Here is an 18,190-nt window from a genome sequence, read left to right as displayed (position 1 = left end):
GCTGTCACCCCAGTTAGTGGGGTGTGTGCGTAAGGAGCTGGGACTGAGGCGATGTGCTGCTGGAGGACTGAGGAGTACAAGCGTTAAGACATCAGGAGGAAGGTCCTGTGGGAAAGTGTTGGGAGGAGGCCAAGGGGAAGTAGCCCAGGGAATTGTAGCTGTCATGCAGCTGTTGCAGGAGGTACTCTAGACAGCTGCAGTCCACAGGGCCCTTGGCTGGAACCTGGGGTAGAGGGCGGGCCCAGTTTCCCCCCCAAACCTCCCAATTCCTGACCCAACACAGGAGCTTCCACCAGAGGTGAAGGTCTCTGAGATGGTCCCCAACCCGCATGGTGGATCAGCAGAAACTGCGGGGATCGTTCTTATCTTTTCCCCCTCACACCCCCCATGCTGGCCAGTGATGAGGTTATCTGAATGAACGGCAGATTTGAGCCATGAAAGTAGCCAAACTGAGGGCTGTCGTGAATCTCTGAGGTGAGCAAAATCTGCAAATAAGCGCAGGACCCACCAAGGTAGAAGAGGAACTTTGTCACATACCATACTATCAAACATCCTGCAGAGCATTAGTTTATAATGAATGCAGATGGGAAGAGCTGTTTTTAAAGTGATCTTTCCTTTTATAATTGAAAATAGAAGAATCTCAGGCTACAGTCTGTCAACAGTGTGACATGAAACAGGAGATTGATGTTCAGATTTGATCCATTAATCCCAGGCTGGTAGTCTGGGGATGCTTCCATCTTTGAGAGGATGGTGGCTTTGGTTTTGCTCTTCCCGTGGCCGCAAGACTGGGTTTGCATAACCAGGGATGACCTTTGAGAAGAATGTTTGGGTTGTGACCCGCAACAAGTGAGGCTTGCAAGATAGGGAGGGAGATGCTTCTGTTGGGGAGCTGGAAGGACCTGCTGTCAGACAGCAGCACCATTGCACGTAAGGTGACGGCCAATTCAGTGTCCTTTCACGAAAACCTGAGATTAAAACCCTCATTGCCCTCATCTTGGGGCTGCAGTGCTATATTCTGAAGTTGCAGACTAGCTGTGAGTAGCCCTCGTCTACTGAAAAGCTATGGAGGAGTAGGAGGGCCATGATGTTTCATTAAGCTGTACCCAGGGTGAGCAACCCGCAGTAAGAGCAGTTAGGTTTAGTGAAGCAAAAACAAACTGAGAAGCTGTTTGTTTGTTTGTGTGTGTTTGTTTTTAAAGTAAACTACTAAGTACTTTAGAATATAACAGTGTTTAAATGTCAATGGTATGTATTCTGGTCTAGCAGATCAGTGATGGATTCTTTACTTTGTTCTCTTTTAGGCTACAGGGCAGCCATATGAACAGTATGCAAAGATGATCTTCATGGAGCTAAATGATGCCTGGTCAGAATTTGAAAACCAAGGCCAAAAGCCTTTGTATTAACATACTTTCTCAGATCTGTGCTCGTGCTTATATAGTCTCTGATCACAACTTTGCGATTTTCACAGATTACCAAAATTTGGAAGTTTCAAAATTGCTCATGAACCTACCACTTATCACGAAGAACAAAATGGGTGTTTCCTCATACATACATCACACACATTTCAAAAACACAGGAGAATTTTAGCCACATGTCTCCTAAAGGGACCTGTGTCACTAAAATTGCTCATAATACTTTGGAAGCTTATCCCATACTTCCAGAGTTAAGTGGGGTGAGGGAGGAACGCATTCTAGACAAAGGTGGAACTGTTTTGTGTTGGGACACTTGACGTCCCACTTCTGACAATGAATTATAATGAGACACAGCACTGCAACTGAGTGCAATAACTGGACAGTATGTCCAAGCTGAGATCCAAATGTAAGTGTTCGGCTCCAGGGACCTGGTTTAGGCACACTTAATAATAATTAATAACCATTTGATATCTAATCACTTTTAGGATATTCTCAAAGGCAAAGCTGAGGAACAGGATAAGTCAATATGGCAATTTAACGCCTTAAGCAGAGAACTGTACTTCACATTACAGCCAAGCAGTGAAATATTTAGAACAAAGTCTACGGCATCATAGAGCAGAGTGACTTAAACTGAAGATCAAATATTTGATGATACACCAGCCTAAGCTAAACACCTGTCAAGACACAATGTTCAGGGAAAAGTGAACTGTGTGGGCGTGGGGCAAGTCCATAGTTGTAGAACGTGAATGGTAAGGTTTTACCACATTCCTGGTGAAGCTCTACCCATAAGTAGAACGGTCTGGTAGCCCATGTTTTTTAAGATTGCTGTGTCAGTTATACTGCTGCTTCAGAAGCTTCCCACATTAGTTAAAAACATTTCCCACTTGAGGGTTCGGAAGATCTTGCATCAACGTGTTTTATCAATTCCAGCCAACTGTCCAAAAGTTTCTCAGAGCAGTTGGGGAAGGAGTCATGATAGAAATGGGATCTGTTACCACTTCACTCTTCAGATCACAGTATGCAAGTTATCCAGGCATGTGGAATTTGTCTGGCCTTTTGAGGTAACAACAGGGCAGTTTGTATATTTGAGTTGCATTGGTCTGAAGCAATAATGGCAACATACAGGCATTTCTGATGCTGAAGCCTTTCTTATCTAGTTATGCAGCAAATTACTTTGACCCAGACTATTTTTCCTTTTGTAAAGTAACTAGAAATAATGGTTTATTGACCACACTTCATGGATGAGATGAAATCTCCTATCTGCTTTAGCTTTAAAAGTTCAGCATATGCATAGGATGGGCAGAAAGGTTTCCATATTAATTCTTTAAGGAAAAGATCTATATCTGATGTGAAAAGCTTTGGAAAGCTGATGTTTTTAAAGACAATCCACTTTTGTTTATTTACTTTAAATTTTAATTTTCCAGTGGCAAAATATTTACAGCAAAGGCAACATGTCAAAAGACATTATTTTCTGTATAAAACTTCATCTTTTTGTTGTATTGGTCCATTATTTATTACCATGAACTGACAATGTGATACCAACACACTTTTCCTTTTTATATGCAAGACCTCAAAATGTTCAAGATAACCATAACAAATGATGTTATTTATTAACATATTATGAAATGTTTTTGATCCAGTATGTGCTTGTCTTATTTAAAAAGATAACTGGAATGTGAATCATGTTCCTGTGGTTTGTTGATTTATTTTGTTTCTTATTCACGTTTGTAGATATTGTGTGAACTATGCCTATATAATAAAAGGATCTCATTGATGTAATGTACTTTTTTTTTTTTTTAAATGATAAACTACATTAGCTTTGTATCAAGTTTGTCATGGCAGAGAGCTCTGGGTAACTCAGTAATGTTCACAAAATACAAACCATCCAAATTTTAACTTTGATTCTTCTCCAACCTTTTTTGGATGCATGAAAGTTTTGGGACCTACTTATCTCAGAATTAGTTAACTCTGCAATTTAATTTATTTTTCCTATCTCGTAGTGACAGAGCTTATCAATGTTCAGGTTTACTGTTTGTCTAAAATTATTGTAATATTTTTTGTAAATATGCTATATACTCAAAATGTGACTAGTCTAAAACATTTGTGTATATATACTAAAAAGCTCAAATTCAATAAATTCAGGTATGTGCTGTGCTTGTAAAGAAACATCCACTTTATTACTCTGAATACAATTTTTGGGAATAAAACTGTGTAAATATAGTATAAGCAGGACCGTTAGTGATGAAGTTAAAACTGTATTTTGCAAGATTTTTACATGTGACTAAACAGACCGCCTTTTAATCACTTCTCAGGAGGAATGGACCCACTCAGCTATGCACCTGAAGTAACTATTGCTATTTTTTCCTGGAGAAACAAATCAACACTGGGTGCTCCCTAGAGACTTATGTATAGGCTACATTTCCTCTAGAGCAATGGTTTTCAAACTTCTTAGGCTGCGTACCCTTTTCCAAATAACGTAGTTTACCACATACTTCCATCTGAGATAGCAAGAGGCAATGTGGAGGGGCATGTGTACCCCGCCCCCCTGAGATTTTTGCCTTCCATTTAGCAACAGTTAATACAGGTTTTTAAACTGGGGGGCACAGAGGAACATGGGAGGGAAGGGAAGCAACAATCCCAGGGGGCTCAGGCCAGCCCCACCCCACCCCACCCCACAAGGTTAGAAGGTGCAAAAATTGTAACTCAAAGGAGTAACTGGCATCACTACGTATCTTCTCCTCTTCTCTTCTCCCCTCCCCCCCCCAAAAAAATTCCTCTGTGCCCCCCTAGCAGGGCATGCCCCACAGTTTGAAAACCTCTGTACTAAATAAAATGTGTTGTACCCCTGATGAGAGGTGGTACATATACCCCAGTTTGAAAACCACTGCTTTAGCGCAAACAAGCTGCATGAGGAAGTTAGTTTGCTTTTGGTTTCCATTGCTGAAGACAGATTAATAGGGCAATAATATCTTGAGGTATATGAAGAACAGGTATATTGGGGGGAAAATACACAACTAGAAAATGACTTTTAAAAAGCAAAAATTATTTTAAAAAACCCAAGAGGCCAGAGTCTGATTTCATTTACGTATATATCTATACAAGTGTTTAGATGGGGGTAAGTAGAAATCCAGTTTTGTAGGTTTGTACTTGCCGTGATTATGGCTTTGTGCCTATTGCCATGTCTACACTACCAACTTTGGTCAATGTAAGCTATGTTGGTGGGAAGCGGCTGCAGTTACTGTGTTGCGTGTGTGCGTGCACTTGGCTGCTTGGGTCAGCGCTGCATGTACTTACCAGGAATGCTTGTGTCAAAGCACAGTGTGGTGCCCCATGGATAGGTATCCTAATGTGGCACTCACCACCATCTGGTGCACTCTTTCTTTTGGGAAACTTTCGCAATGCATGGTGGGGCAGAAATCAAGTCTTGTAGATGTGACTGGGAGCTAGGGGTCAAGTTTCCATTGTGCAGTTTTATCTGTACCATAATAACATCCCCATCCTGTAGCTTTTTGTGTGTTTTTAAATCCTACAAACCCCTGTGGCACTTTTTGCTTCCCTACCATCTCTGACAGAGCTCTGCACTATTCTCCTGAACGTTGCAAACACAGGACCAAGGATCTCTACAATTTGCAAAGCCCCAGGGAGAACCACAACAAGGGGGAGGCATGACTATTTCTTCAAGGACAGATTGCTGAGGGATGTAGTGAAAACCAAACCCCTGCTCAGCCCCAGGCCCTGCCCCCACTCCACCCCTTCCCCCAAGGCCCCACCCGACTTCTTCCTGCTCCACCTCACCACTCCTCTTTCCGCCCCCTCCCCGCTCCTCCCCCTCCCTCCCAGCGTCTCCTGCATGCTGCTGAACAGCTGTTCCCCAGCCTGCAGGAGGTGCTGGGAGGGAGGGGGAGGAGTTGATCAGCGGCACCTGCCCACTCCCTAGAGTACTCTCGCGAACCCCAGTTTGAGAAACACTAGTCTACAGTATTTATATTGGCTGCCTAAGCCAAAGAAGGACAAGCCTAAGAAGCCACATTATGTCCTGGTGCATCTCTCTCTCTCCTTTTTGCTGGGGAGACTCCTGGGCCATTCTCCTGTCCACTTTTTTTCTTTTCCATGGTGTTTGCTGTATTCACCCACCAGATACTCTGAGCTCAGTCCATGTAGCACTGGCTTGCAGGATCTTATTGACCATAGTCTCCCATGTTCTCTTCTTTCTCCTACCATACCTCCAAGTACCCTATTCATAGGAACCCTGAGCGTAGGGTGGGGAGCCTTTCCCATAGGAATCCTCACCCTAGCTCCAAGTATCCTACCTATAGGAATACTAACCCTAAGGTGGAAAGCCCTCTCCATAGGAACCCGAACCCAAGCTCCTACTACACTCTCCCTAGGAACTACAACCCTAGGGCAGAATGCCCTACCCCCAAATACTCTACCCAGAGGAACCCTAATGCTAGCAGATTTGGGTGTAGGATGGGGCACCTTTGAAGGCTGCATGGCTACAGATAAAATAGACAGATGTATCTTATTTACAGTCCCAATGGAAAGCAAAAGTTAAGTTTCAGAGTGCTCTTTCCTTTTCCCCACAAAATTTTTATGTAAGCCATACTTATCGACACTTCAACTTTGGAGTGCCCCAGTACAGCCCTCCAGCCACAGCCAGGGGGAGCATGGCCCACCAGGGTGAGGTTGGGGTGAAATGAAGAGGGAATTTTTTGGTTGAATGAAACAATAAAATCGTGACCCCTATTTCCATGGGTACAGAACCAGGCAACAGTACAGAGTACTGGCACTATTTTCTACCAGCAGTGGTGATTTTATCTGGTATCTCCTGAGGGTCAGACACACGCAGAGAGCACAAATGCTGCTGGTTCCCGAAGCCTTCTGGGCTGGTATGCTGTTGTCTAGTTTATTGCAGCAGTACCAGCTGACCTGATGGCGGAGTGGTGCAGTAAAGCTGCCCACTGTGGAGGAAGAAATAAGGCTGCCATCCCTTCAGGAGAGGATTGCAGAGTACCTCCTGAAAAGTTTAATTGAAAGATCTTAGGAGGATATGAAGGCCTTCCCTATGTACATGAACAAACTACTCCGCATACCTGCCCTGCCCAACCCCACAGGTCAAAGGAGAGCGGATAACAACTCTCTGAGCATACCCCCTCTAAGTGCAGGGTGCTAGTCCCATGTGTATCCACAATGATTACCTTAGCAGCAGCCTTGACTTGGGCTCACACCCTGCAATTCTACTACCTCAGGACCAAGAACAGCAGTAATGGGTGACCAAGCAGCATCATTAAACCAAAGTATCACTTATTTAGAACAAATGAACTTAAGAGAAAATAAATCTTTAAAATAAACCAGCCTAAGTATGCCTGCTTTTCCCTAATGCTCACCATTCCCAGGATGTGGGAAATCCCCATTCCTTCAAATTCCCTCTGCAGAGTCTGCCTGCCTAGACAGCTGCTCACCACTGAATGCCCTTCTCCTACTCAGTACTTTTTAACTCTAGGTTTTTAGTCTCTAGTTACCAGCCTGGCAAAACAAGGCTTATGCTGTCCTGGAGACAAGATACAGGATCTTGAAACTGGCCATACTATCTTCCTAATGTGCACCATATCTGACCTCTCAGTCCTCATCCTCAAAGGAAACCTAAACACCACCTTCAAAAGGCTAGCCTAGGAACTTTAATTCATAACTCTGCTAGGCTCCAAAAATTATGGACATAATAAAGACATTGGATTTATGGCTCATTACAACAATCTATAAGCCAATAACACTCCTTTGTCTTGACACTTAAATGGTCTTTTCAACGTGTTAACTCCTTTTCTGTTCCACCCTTGTATTTAGCTCTAACACTCTGGGCCAGTCTACATTTAAAACACTGCATTGGCGCAGCTGTGCCACTGTAGTGCTTTAATGAAGACACTCTAAGATGATGGGAGAGAGCTCTTACGTCAGCATAGTTAATCCACCTTCCTGAGAGGTGGTAGCTATGTTGGTGGGAGACTCTCTCCAGCTGACATAGTGCTGTCTACATGGGGGGTTAGGTCGGTTAGAACTGTGGCTCAGGGATGGATTTTTCATACTCTGAGTGAAGTAGTTTTACTGATATAGGTCTGTAGGGTAGACCAGACCTCTGAGTGCCTTTCCCAGACCTGAAGAAGAGCTCTGTGTAGCTCCAAAGCTTGTCTCTTTCACCAACAGAAGTTGGTCCAATAATAGATATTACCGCACCTGCCTTGTCTCTGCTGTGTACATACCTATTTGTATCTGGAAAGACATTGTTTTGCCTTCTTGTGCAATTCCCACTGAATTCAAGCAGTCTAGGCATATAATAAATACTGCCCTAACCCCACTAAGAATTAGCCCAGTGCATTCACACAAGAAAGTCTTTTAACCCGATATCGAGTAACTTCCCCTCATTGACCTGGTCCCATTGGTACATATCAGTATTCATAGGTTAATACACTGCAGTTCCTACAGTATTCATAACATTTCATATTGCCTCCATTTCTATCAAACATACACCAAGAACAGTGGAATGTGTAATTCTCAGTTGCCACAAAGTCTACCAATTTGTTTTGTTTTGCTACGTTCATCCTTCTCTACTCCTACTGCGCTACCATACAAATGGCAAACCCATTTAATGGGCCCATGTCAGTGACTGTGACTTTAAGCAAGACTGATCTAATGAAGTAATACATTGTAGTGCACCTGGATAATCTTGATGCTGGTTTTCTATAGGAGACAAATTAATAAACTTGGTACTCATGTTTCAATTAGGTGGCAACCCCTGATCCGGATTTGCAGTACCTCTGGTTCAAACCACCAGTGGGCTGTAGAGCACAACTTTATTATTAAATTCAAACCAGCTGACTTCTGGCGGACTGTTTCCTTAGATGAGCCAAGTCAGGACAGGGTGACCGGTACTAAGTGTGAAAAATCAGGACAGGAGTGGGGGAAGGGAGGGGGTAATAGGAGCCTATATATGAAAAAGCCCCAAATATCGGGACTGTGCCTATAAAATGGGGACACCTGGTCACATTAAGTCGGGGCAACACTACAAGACGGCTCCTAGAAAAATAACTTTTCCCGGTGGCTTTCAGGTGAGGACTGCAGGCCTTGTCTACCGGCTTTTCCTGCAAGACTCTAGTAGGGCTGATGGGGGAAGGAGCAGGACAAGGAGAGCAAACAGAAGCAAAGCCTGAGGCTGCTGCTGCAGCAGCAATTTGTATTCAGCCTGCTCAGGACTCTTGTGCCCCCAAGGCTTATTACACTGAAACACCTGGGAGAGAAAAAGTCTCCCCGGGACAGGGTCCGCCGCCGGCCCCCAAGGCAGCTCGCCCGGAAACGCCCCGGGCCTGGTCGCCCTCCCTCTGCAGCCGGCCCAGGCGAAGGGGCTCGCTGGGGACGAGCCCAGGCGCCGGAGATTTCCGCGGGCTCGGCTCCGAACAGCCTCGTTGTTTCAGTGGGACCCGAGGGTTGGTTCCCCGGGGGCGGAGGGGGAATAAAGCACCCGCCAGATCCGCGGGGCGGGGCACGTGGACAAGCGCGGCTGCCGCGGCGGGAACGGACACGGGCTCCCCCTTCTGGGGCGGCTGGGGCGGGGCGGGGCGGGGCGGGGCTGGGGGGTCGCGCGTGGGGAAGCGGCAGCCTCGCGCCGCGGGCCCTTTAATGGCTCCCGCCCCCTGTGGCCACGTGGGGCCGGGGCCGGGGCTGGGCTAACCGGGGCGGGGTGTCTCCGTTAGCGGAAGCCGGAAGTAGCCGCAGCCCGCAGATCCGCTCGGCGCCCCGGAAAGCGGAGCTCGCGCTACAGTCTCTGCGCCCCGCGACCATGGCGGGGGTGAAAGGTACCGAGCGGCGCGCCGCAGCCCCGCGCGGGGGCGGCCGAGGCCTGCCCCGGAGACTTTCCCCCAGGCTCCTGGGGAGCTCCCGAGTGTCCCCCGAGCCTCGTCAGCCCCCGATTCCTCCCCCCCGAGCCTCGTCAGCCCCCCGTCACCCTCCTCAGCCCCGATTCCTCCGCTTGTCATCCCCCGATCCCCCCTTCCGAGCCTCATCACCCCCCGATTCCTTCCCCCCGATTCCTCCCCTCATCACCCCCGATTGACTCCAAGCCTCGTCAGCCCCCCTCCTCCCCTCGTCACCCCCCGATTTCCCCCTCGAGCCTCATCACCCCCTCGTCCCCCCGATCCTCCCCACGAGCCTCGTCACCCCCCGATTCCTCCCCCCCAATTCTCCCCACGAGCCTCGTCACCCCCCGATTCCTCCCCCCCGATTCTCCCCTCGAGCCTCGTCACCCCCCGATTCCTCCCCCCCGATTCTCCCCACGAGCCTCGTCACCCCCCGATTCCTCCCCCCCCATTCTCCCCTCGAGCCTCGTCACCCCCCGATTCCTCCCCCCCGATTCTCCCCTCGAGCCTTGTCACCCCCTGATTCCCCCCTCCTCCCCCTTCCGAGCCTCGTCAGCCCCCGACTCCCCCTTCCGAGCCTCGTCAGCCCCCGATTCCTCCCCTTGTCACCCCCGATTCCTCCCCCCCGATTCCTCCCCCGAGCCTTGTCACCCCCTCCTCCCCTCGTCACCCCCAATTCCCCCGACTCCCCCTTCCGAGCCTCGTCACCCCCCGATTCCTCCCTCCCAGCCTCGTCACCCCCCGATTCCTCCCTCTCAGCCTCGTCAGCCCCCGATTCCTCCCCTTGTCACCCCTGATTCCTCCCCCCCGATTCCTTCCCTCGTCACTCCCCGATTCCTCCCCCCGAGCCTCATCAGCCCCCTCCTCCCTTCGTCATCCCCCGATTCCTCCCTCGAGCCTTGTCACCCCCTCCTCCCCTCGTCACCCCCCGATTTCCCCCGATTCCTCCCCCTGAGCCTCGTCACCCCCCGATTCCTCCCCCTGAGCCTCGTCACCCCCCGATTCCTCCCCTTGTCACCCCCCGATCCCTCCTTCCGAGCCTTGTCACCCCCCGATTGCCCCCCGAGCCTCGTGAGGCCCCCTCCTCCTCTCCCACCCCCCTTGTCCCTCCGATCCCCCCCACAAGCCTCGTCACCCCCCGATTCCTCTCGTCGTCACCCCCAATTCCTCCCTCCCCCGAGCCTCGTAACCCCTCTGATTCCGAGCCTCGTCACCCCCCGATTCCCTGCCCTCAACCTTTCTATCCTCCCGAGTTTTGTCACTCATGATCCCCTTCCCCTGATTCTCCTCACCCCCTGCTTCCTCCTCTCCCAGACACCCTACACTCCTGAGTCTGGACATCCTGATCTCCACCCCCCCCCACCCCCTAGTCTCCTCACACACACCCTCGCTAATTCCTCCTCTTTGAGCCACTGTATTCCTGAGCTGAGCTTGGACACCCAGATTCCCCCCTACCACTGCCCCGGCCCCCCAACCACGGGACCCTTCAGAGCCTGGACTAGGGTATTGTCCTGGAGTCTCCAGGATTTAAAGATTATGTTATGTGATGAAATCTCCAGGAATTTGCCCAACCAAAGTTGGCAACCCTAGCCTGGACACCCTGATTCTCCTCCCCGCCGCAAGCCTGGGCACCTCAATTGCCTCCCCCACCACCACCGTGATACTCTCCTGAGCCTCATCGTTCCTGATCTTGCCCCCTCAGCCACGGTACCCTCCCGAGCCTCGACACGCAAATTGCCCCCCCCCCCCCGAGCTTGGACACCCCAGTTCCCTCCTGTGAGGCTTGTCACCCCTCGATTCCCTCCCTGCCCAGTCATGATACCCTCTCAAGCCTTGTCACTCTTGATTTGCCCCCACCCTGAGCCTGGACACCCTGATTCCTCCTCCTGAGCCACAACATTGCTGAGTTCCTCCTGTTCCCTCCTCCCGAGCCTCGTTGCCTCTCCCTCACTGGGTTGTCCTTGTTCCTCCTCACGTCACTCTCCCCCTTGCCCCTTTCAGTCTCCCTGACATCCACGATTCTCCCATTCCTTCTGTCCTGGACCCACCTCCATTTCTCCCCACTGTTCCCCCTCGCCTCCGAGTCTGGACACCCCCAGTTCTCCCTTGTGGCCCCCTCACACACCTCTGATTCTTCCTCATCCTCCCTGCCCCCGAATCTGGTCCCCCTCAGTTCTCTGGATCCCCTGTTTCTCGTTTTGCCTCCAGAGTAGCTCTCCAGCTCCCGCACCCTTCCGCAGGTGTTCCCTAGATGACTAGATGTCCCAATTTTATAGGGACAGTCCGGATTTTTGGGTCTTTTTCTTATATAGGCTCCTATTACCCTCCACCCCCATCCTGATTTTTCACACTTGCTGTCTGGTCACCCTAGTGTTCCCTGAAGTGGCTGACATCTGTAAAAGTTGTGAATAATTTTGGAAGGCTTGAAGTGATGTTACAAAAGGCCTTATCCTCAAAGATCAGGATCCAATGATACCTTGGCCTTTTTTACCTTGGGGGTAATGAGAGAGACTTGCTGGTTTCATTTTTTGCTTTCCATGCACTCTTAGGTTGCTGCAGTGTGTGGATTGCAAACAATGTAGGGAATGGTTTAAAGTCTAATAAAAGCCTTATTTGTGTTGTGGTGTGTCTTGATTTCACAAGGTATAAAAATGCTATTATTAGATTTTAATGAAACTTTAAAAAGAGTAAAAATCCCTTAAATTCTATTTTGAAGCATCAATAAGTTGTTGCTATGGTCATTCAATGAAGAATATGGTATCAAGAGCAGAAAAGGTGCAGAATAAAAATCAAACGAATGAGGAATGTATCTGCTACAATTATCAATTGTAACCAAGTCACACAATGAATTGAAATAATGAATCACTTTGCATTGCAGCTGCTGATTCAAGTCAAGGGCAGTTTTTACTGAGTCTTGGAGAAAGTGTTGCTGTGACAATGTCAGGGTGCCTTCCTCTTAAAGTTATAATAATTATTGTTTTGTTTTGAGTTTTCAGCATAACAGTCCATTTCTTTGTTCTTGTACAGCCCTTGTTGGTTTATCCTTCAGTGGAGCCATTGGTCTAACGTTTCTTATGTTGGGATGTGCCCTAGAATATTATGGGTAAGAAATAATTCAGTTCAAAAACAAAAATTGACTTTGTTCTAACTTTGTGTTCTTGAACTGCCCATGTAAATACACATATGCAGTCTAGCTGTATGTCGGTCCCATGTAATTTGGAGTATGCACATTTAACCATTGTTTTATTAGCTAAAAGGTAAGTTCAGTAGTTAACTAAGAATTGTGGATTCTGATTGGATGGCTTTGTAACCCATTTAGCTTTGCATTATGATTATTCATGTTAAACCTACTGTCCTAGAACACCATTGTAAGGTCCAGAACCAACAGTTGGTAATGGGGCTATAGTTATTGTAAATCCACTATTTTCATTGATGTTTAACTCCTGTAAAAACTGGAGTAAAATCATTGTACACTGAGTCTCGGGTAGCAATATAGTATTGTTTAATGAGTCTGTAATTTTAACTTTGTAGTAGTATTTTTGCAATAGATTTCTCTAGTATTGATTTGATTTTAATATTTTACTGATTTTATTAAAATAGTAATACTGAATGGAGTAGAGGTGAATTTATCTGACATTCACAAGCAGCATTAAAAAAAATACAAATGATATTTAAATTTTACTAATTCTAAACAACAACCAGATGGTTTATTTTTGAAAAAGTATATAAAAATAACTGTAAAATTCACTGAGTTTTAAGATTAACTATTAGATATACCTTGTCCAATAGTGACTAAACATGCTTACATATCAATTGTTTTCTGATAATCAAAAGGCTAAAAAGTAGGTTATTTAGTACAAACATTGGTCCTGATCTTACAAAGACACACACACTTAATTTTGTGTATGTGAAAATCCCTTTGAAATCTATAAAGTTGTCTGTCTGATTTGATTTCAATGTGAAAAGTAACTTTTTCTTTTTGGGGCTTTTTCTCCCACAGTGTGTACTGGCCCCTGTTTGTCTTGATATTTTACGTCCTTTGTCCCATTCCTCACTTCATTGCAAAAAGAGTAAGCGATGACACTGATGCCGCTAGCAGTGCCTGCAGGGAATTGGCATATTTCTTCACAACTGGAATTGTTGTTTCTGCCTTTGGAATGCCTATAATTCTTGCACGTGTTGAAGCGGTACGTTCTGCTGACTCTTTCTTATGATAAGAAACTTACTACTGTTGCACATTTGTTGACAGTTCTCATGCCCCTGCCTAGCTTATATTGTTGCTCTTTTCAGCTCAAATCTTGGGAGTCATTTTTGTTCATGAACTTTCATTTCCATCCCTTATGATCCTTAACTAGTCTGCTTACTCCCATTTCCAGAATTCTTGATAGTGGCTCTTCTGAAATCTGTATCTATGCCTGTTCCTTTCCTGTCTTGGGTATTACAGCTCTCTTATTCTGGTTTTCTAAAAATTCTGTTTACTGCAATTTAGGGTTTCCAAAATTATGTGGCCAAAATGAAATTCTTGCTTAAAGAAATTACCTTCCTGGTTTTCAAAGCATTCCACAGACTTGCTCTGCCCTACCTTTTATCCACCCACTAACTCCATTCCTCTCTGCCCCATCCCTGAGCTGCTCCTCTGTGGGATGGATTCAGTCTGACACTGGTTCTTTGCCATGTACGTGGAGCTCTTTCCTCTCTGCTGCTAAACTACTGAAACACTTTTTTTCTTAATATCACTTTATAGACTTCCTCTTCTGCTTAGGCTTTTGTACGCTTCATTTTAATGTATTTTGTAATGCTCTGTATGAAGGACACTATATAAAAACAGTTTTATTTGGGCATAAGCTTTCGTGAGCTAAAGCCCACTTCATCAGATGCATGCAGTGGAAAAATACAGTATTTTCTACTGCATGCATCTGATGAAGTGGGTTTTAGCCCACGAAAGCTTATGCCCAAATAAATTTGTTAGTCTCTAAGGTGCCACAAGTACTCCTCGTTCTTTTTGCTGATACAGACTAACACGGCTACCACTCTGAAACCTATATAAAAACAAATTGTTTTAGCAATTGTAGGTTTTTGACAGTAGGCAAAACCAGAAATGCCCACAAGAGGGTACTCTAATCCCTAGCAACATCTCCTAAGTGCAAAATATTTTTAACACTGGGGCATGGGATTGTTTGGCTACAAAAAGCTATTGCTATTTATTTTTGCAAATTATTGTTCATTGTTATTCCTTGCCTTGATTTTATGGAATATCTTCCAATTTGTAATTCATAAAAGCTAGGAGAAAGCATTGAGTTTGAAAGAATTCTCTGTATACTGTATTATATGTTCTCTTCGCCAAGAGGATTATGCTTTAAGATAATTATTTAGTTCTGAAAGATAATGTATTAAAGAAGACTGTCTAATGAAGGGAGAATTTATAAGTATAATACTAGTTATTTCAGTGGTTGCTAATTGAATGCTTGAACTGAATCAATTGTTTGTTGGTCTTGTCCCTTATGCTTTTAGCACCCATGTGTAATATTTCATTTAGCTTATCTAATGCATGAAAGTAACATAGAACTGTACACGTTATGTAAACCAAATAAGGATTTTTTTTCTTCTCATCTTGTATTTCAGATCAAGTGGGGAGCCTGTGGTCTTGTGCTAGCTGGCAACACAGTCATTTTTCTTACCATTTTAGGCTTTTTTCTTGTATTTGGTAGAGGAGATGACTTTAGCTGGGAGCAGTGGTAGGACTTCACTGTAATGATGGTGATATGCAACACACATGTTTATATACTGTATATATGTATGTGTGTGTGTTGGAATGTTTGTACCTACATATGTAGCCTTATGCTATCCGAACATAATTATGCTTTTTTACAGTTGTATGTCAGCCAAATTAAGGGCAAAGAGCCTTCTGACAGCTTTTTTTAAATAGGTACAGAATAAGCTGAAATCACAATTGCTAAATCTGTCCTTAAATCTTTGTTTACACAGTGTGCACTATTTTATTGATTTTTAGTTTTTAATTTTGATAGAATACTATTGGTATCTATGTTGGAAGTCAGCTAACATATCTGACATTTTTAACAGCATAATCAAAATGGGCCTATATATTGACTATACTGTTTAGTCTCCTGGTTTCGCTAACTTGATTAACTTCCGTTTTGTGACTAGGATGGAACAAATATTTGCCTTTGTATTCAAATAATTGTAATTTTCAATAGCTTGTTCTCTCAGTTTAAAAAAAAAAACCCATTGAATACCTATAATAGCTGCTGCCAAGTTTCTCTTTTCTAATCCACGATAAAGGGAGAGTGAGAAGTATTGGATGTTCTAGGATGCTATGTTGTAATTTCTCTGCATTCTCAGGCTCACCTTTGTATTAATGGCCCATAGTGCACCACCAGAACCACATCTGGTCTTGGAACTCACTACTACAGGTAAAGGGAAGTAGAGTCAACAAACACCCTCCCCTCCACTCATATTCAGCAGTCAACAAATAGAAAAGGAAAATATTGTGTTTTCATCCCACTCTAGTTGTACTGTGGGTGTATGTTGGGGGTAATCTGATAACTCCATTTTAATGTCTTACCATGTTATAAACTGACATTACTTCTTATGTATAGTTTCCCCACCAAAGAAATATTTCAAACTGCTGTCAGAAAGTTTATAATCAGAATGCATTGAACACCTCTGTTGTATTGTGGGTCAAATGCCTGAATTATAAAGAAGTGAAGTGTTCCAGTTAGACGTCTTTAATACAGCAGATACTATAGGACTTGGTATTTCCTCAGTTCTTGTCAATTTTTTTCAAATGCTTTTACTCAAACTCTTACTTTCAACTCTTGTAAGAAAAAATGGTAATATTCAAACAGTACAATATATTTTAAATGTCATTATTCTAATAAACATTTACATAATCACACTATTATTATATTAGCAAATTTTACTACTATAAGACAGTGAATCCTTCAGATTGTGAAGGAAGCATTTAATTTTGTAGAGGTTTATTCTGACGTGACCTTAACTTTAGAGGCATATGTAATAAATTTCAGTACACCTGAAAAGGAGCAAGGAACTAGAAACTCTAATTTATTTTGTCATAGAAAAATGGGTGCGTCAAATTCTGACATTTGCAATTAGAAGAAACTGAATATTTAGATTGGGTAGATATTTTAATCACCAGTTTTGTGGAATAGCAATTTGAGAACGAACAATTTTCATGCTTGCATATTTGCAACTTATTTATTCATAACTGAATGTTGCCAGCCTGTGAAGATATGGAGAATAAAATACCATGAATAAATATGCAACAGCCATGAAGAGTCTGGCCTATGGAACTGATGTATGCTATCTCCCCTAACCTAGAAAAATATCTGCTCAAGCATTTGATGTCCAAAATAACTTCCCACAATTGACATCCTGTGGATTTCCACACAAATAAAGGCTTAAAAATTCATTACTGCTATGTCAATGCTTTGAGTCTGTGGACTTTGGTTTATTCTTCTTATCAATGAAAAAAATGTAAACCGAAAATATTTTTGAAACACAAATAATGCAATGTACTCAAATTTCACTTTGCTGATAGGAATATGTTGCTTATTATATATTTCACATAGATATAGTTTTAAATTTGTTTAGACACAAAACCGTTATTTTATCTTCCAAGTTGAGACTGCACTATATTGATGTGATGAAAGTTTCCACAGCACTGAAGATTAGATGTAGCATTTGCTATTTGCTGAATTTTCAAACTGAAGGAAACTGAAAATCATTAAGTGTATCTGAAACACAATTTTTCTTGTAAAACACTTCCTTAAAGGTTAGTTTTCCTGGCATCTTTAAAATTATCATTGCTAGCCTTCACTGTAGGATATTTAACAGAGGAGTATGTTGTCGAACATCAGCAAACGTTCTTGTGTTTTTGTTCATGACTTTCATAATCAAGGCCACTATCCTTATGTGTAAAATTTGTTGCACTATGCTGATTTTAGTGTAGAATGTTATAATTGTAAAATATTACTCAGGGAAGTTACGTGCTCAAATTACGAGTTGAGCTGTTTGAGGAAAATTCACTTTTGGTTTATCTGTTTTGCCTGGATTTTGAAGAAGTAATTTTTTGTATCGCGAATTGCTGTTCTTTCACTCCACCATTTAGTTGAGTGAAAAATAAGAAAAGGATAGTTTAAAGAACAAATGGTGTTGGATCCTACAGGTAACTAAGCTTGTGAGTTGCCCCATTAAATTTAATGGAACTAATTTGAATAAAGGATTGGTCGCTCGGGGTTTAAATGAATGTTTCATATTTCACTCTTTGGACTTGGTACACAGAAATGAAAAGGATGCACTAAACACATTTCACAGTTACCACTCCAAAGAATTTTCTTTAAGGTGGCGGTGATTTTTTTTTTTTTTTTTTACTCAAAAAGGGGGGTTTGTTGCAGTTCCCTGGAAATAAAGAGACTGTGAGACATTAGCTATCACTATCCCCTTCTTAATCAGCATCAGAAACAATCTTTTAAAAAGAATGGGAGGAACAGAAAACAAGGTCCTACTGAGGCTGCTGTAATGCTTCGAAGACTTTTTGTGTTGCACCTAGCTACCATCAGGGTGGGTACATTACAAATCAGTAGATAGCTGGTTGGAGACAGTAAACATAGTTGGGTGGAGACCGTAAACATTTTTTCCTGAAAAATTACTCCATACGCTAATTCTCACTGTCAGTTTCCATGCAATTATCATCACAGTTTTCCTTTTTTAAAAGAAGTTGAAATAATAGTTAAAGTGAATGAAGAGTTTAAATCTCAGAATTCTCATCTGGCCTCCTTAAATCTAAATTTGCCTGAATTAATCTTTAGTTAAATTATCAGAAGTAGGAAGAAA

At 43.9% G+C, this 18,190-nt stretch overlaps 2 protein-coding genes across 4 annotated transcripts in view; both read left to right on the top strand.

The window, feature by feature from the left end:
- DNAJC6 (DnaJ heat shock protein family (Hsp40) member C6) overlaps window positions 1-3,567 on the top strand; it is a 90,679-nt gene extending 87,112 nt beyond the window's left edge. For 2 of the 3 annotated variants that reach the window (XM_073357431.2, XM_073357430.2), the window contains one exon: window positions 1,302-3,566. In XM_073357431.2, coding sequence (XP_073213532.1) covers window positions 1,302-1,403 — 102 coding nt within the window. In that variant the 3' untranslated portion in view covers window positions 1,404-3,566. Of the gene's footprint in view, window positions 1-1,301 lie in introns of all 3 variants that reach the window. The other variant, XM_073357429.2, reaches the window with a different exon arrangement.
- Window positions 3,568-9,129: 5,562 nt separating this feature from the next.
- Window positions 9,130-17,725, top strand: LEPROT (leptin receptor overlapping transcript). Its single transcript, XM_073357428.2, has 4 exons — window positions 9,130-9,256; window positions 12,344-12,419; window positions 13,317-13,503; window positions 14,939-17,725. The coding sequence occupies exons 1-4, from the start codon at window positions 9,241-9,243 to the stop codon at window positions 15,053-15,055; spliced, it is 396 nt and encodes a 131-aa protein (XP_073213529.1). The 5' UTR covers window positions 9,130-9,240; the 3' UTR covers window positions 15,056-17,725.
- Window positions 17,726-18,190: the final 465 nt, after the last annotated feature.

Source organism: Lepidochelys kempii, chromosome 8 (genome assembly GCF_965140285.1).
Source record: "Lepidochelys kempii isolate rLepKem1 chromosome 8, rLepKem1.hap1, whole genome shotgun sequence".
Classification (NCBI taxonomy): Eukaryota; Metazoa; Chordata; order Testudines; family Cheloniidae; genus Lepidochelys; species Lepidochelys kempii.
This window is presented reverse-complemented; position numbering and strand designations above follow the sequence as displayed.

What these genes read in the sequence shown, in the direction of transcription:
- LEPROT (XM_073357428.2), top strand. An exon ending in TGTGCCCTAGAATATTATGG is followed by an intron (nt 12,420 to 13,316) that starts GTAAGAAATAAT and finishes TTTCTCCCACAG; the next exon opens with TGTGTACTGGCCCCTGTTTG. An exon ending in TTCTTGCACGTGTTGAAGCG is followed by an intron (nt 13,504 to 14,938) that starts GTACGTTCTGCT and finishes CTTGTATTTCAG; the next exon opens with ATCAAGTGGGGAGCCTGTGG.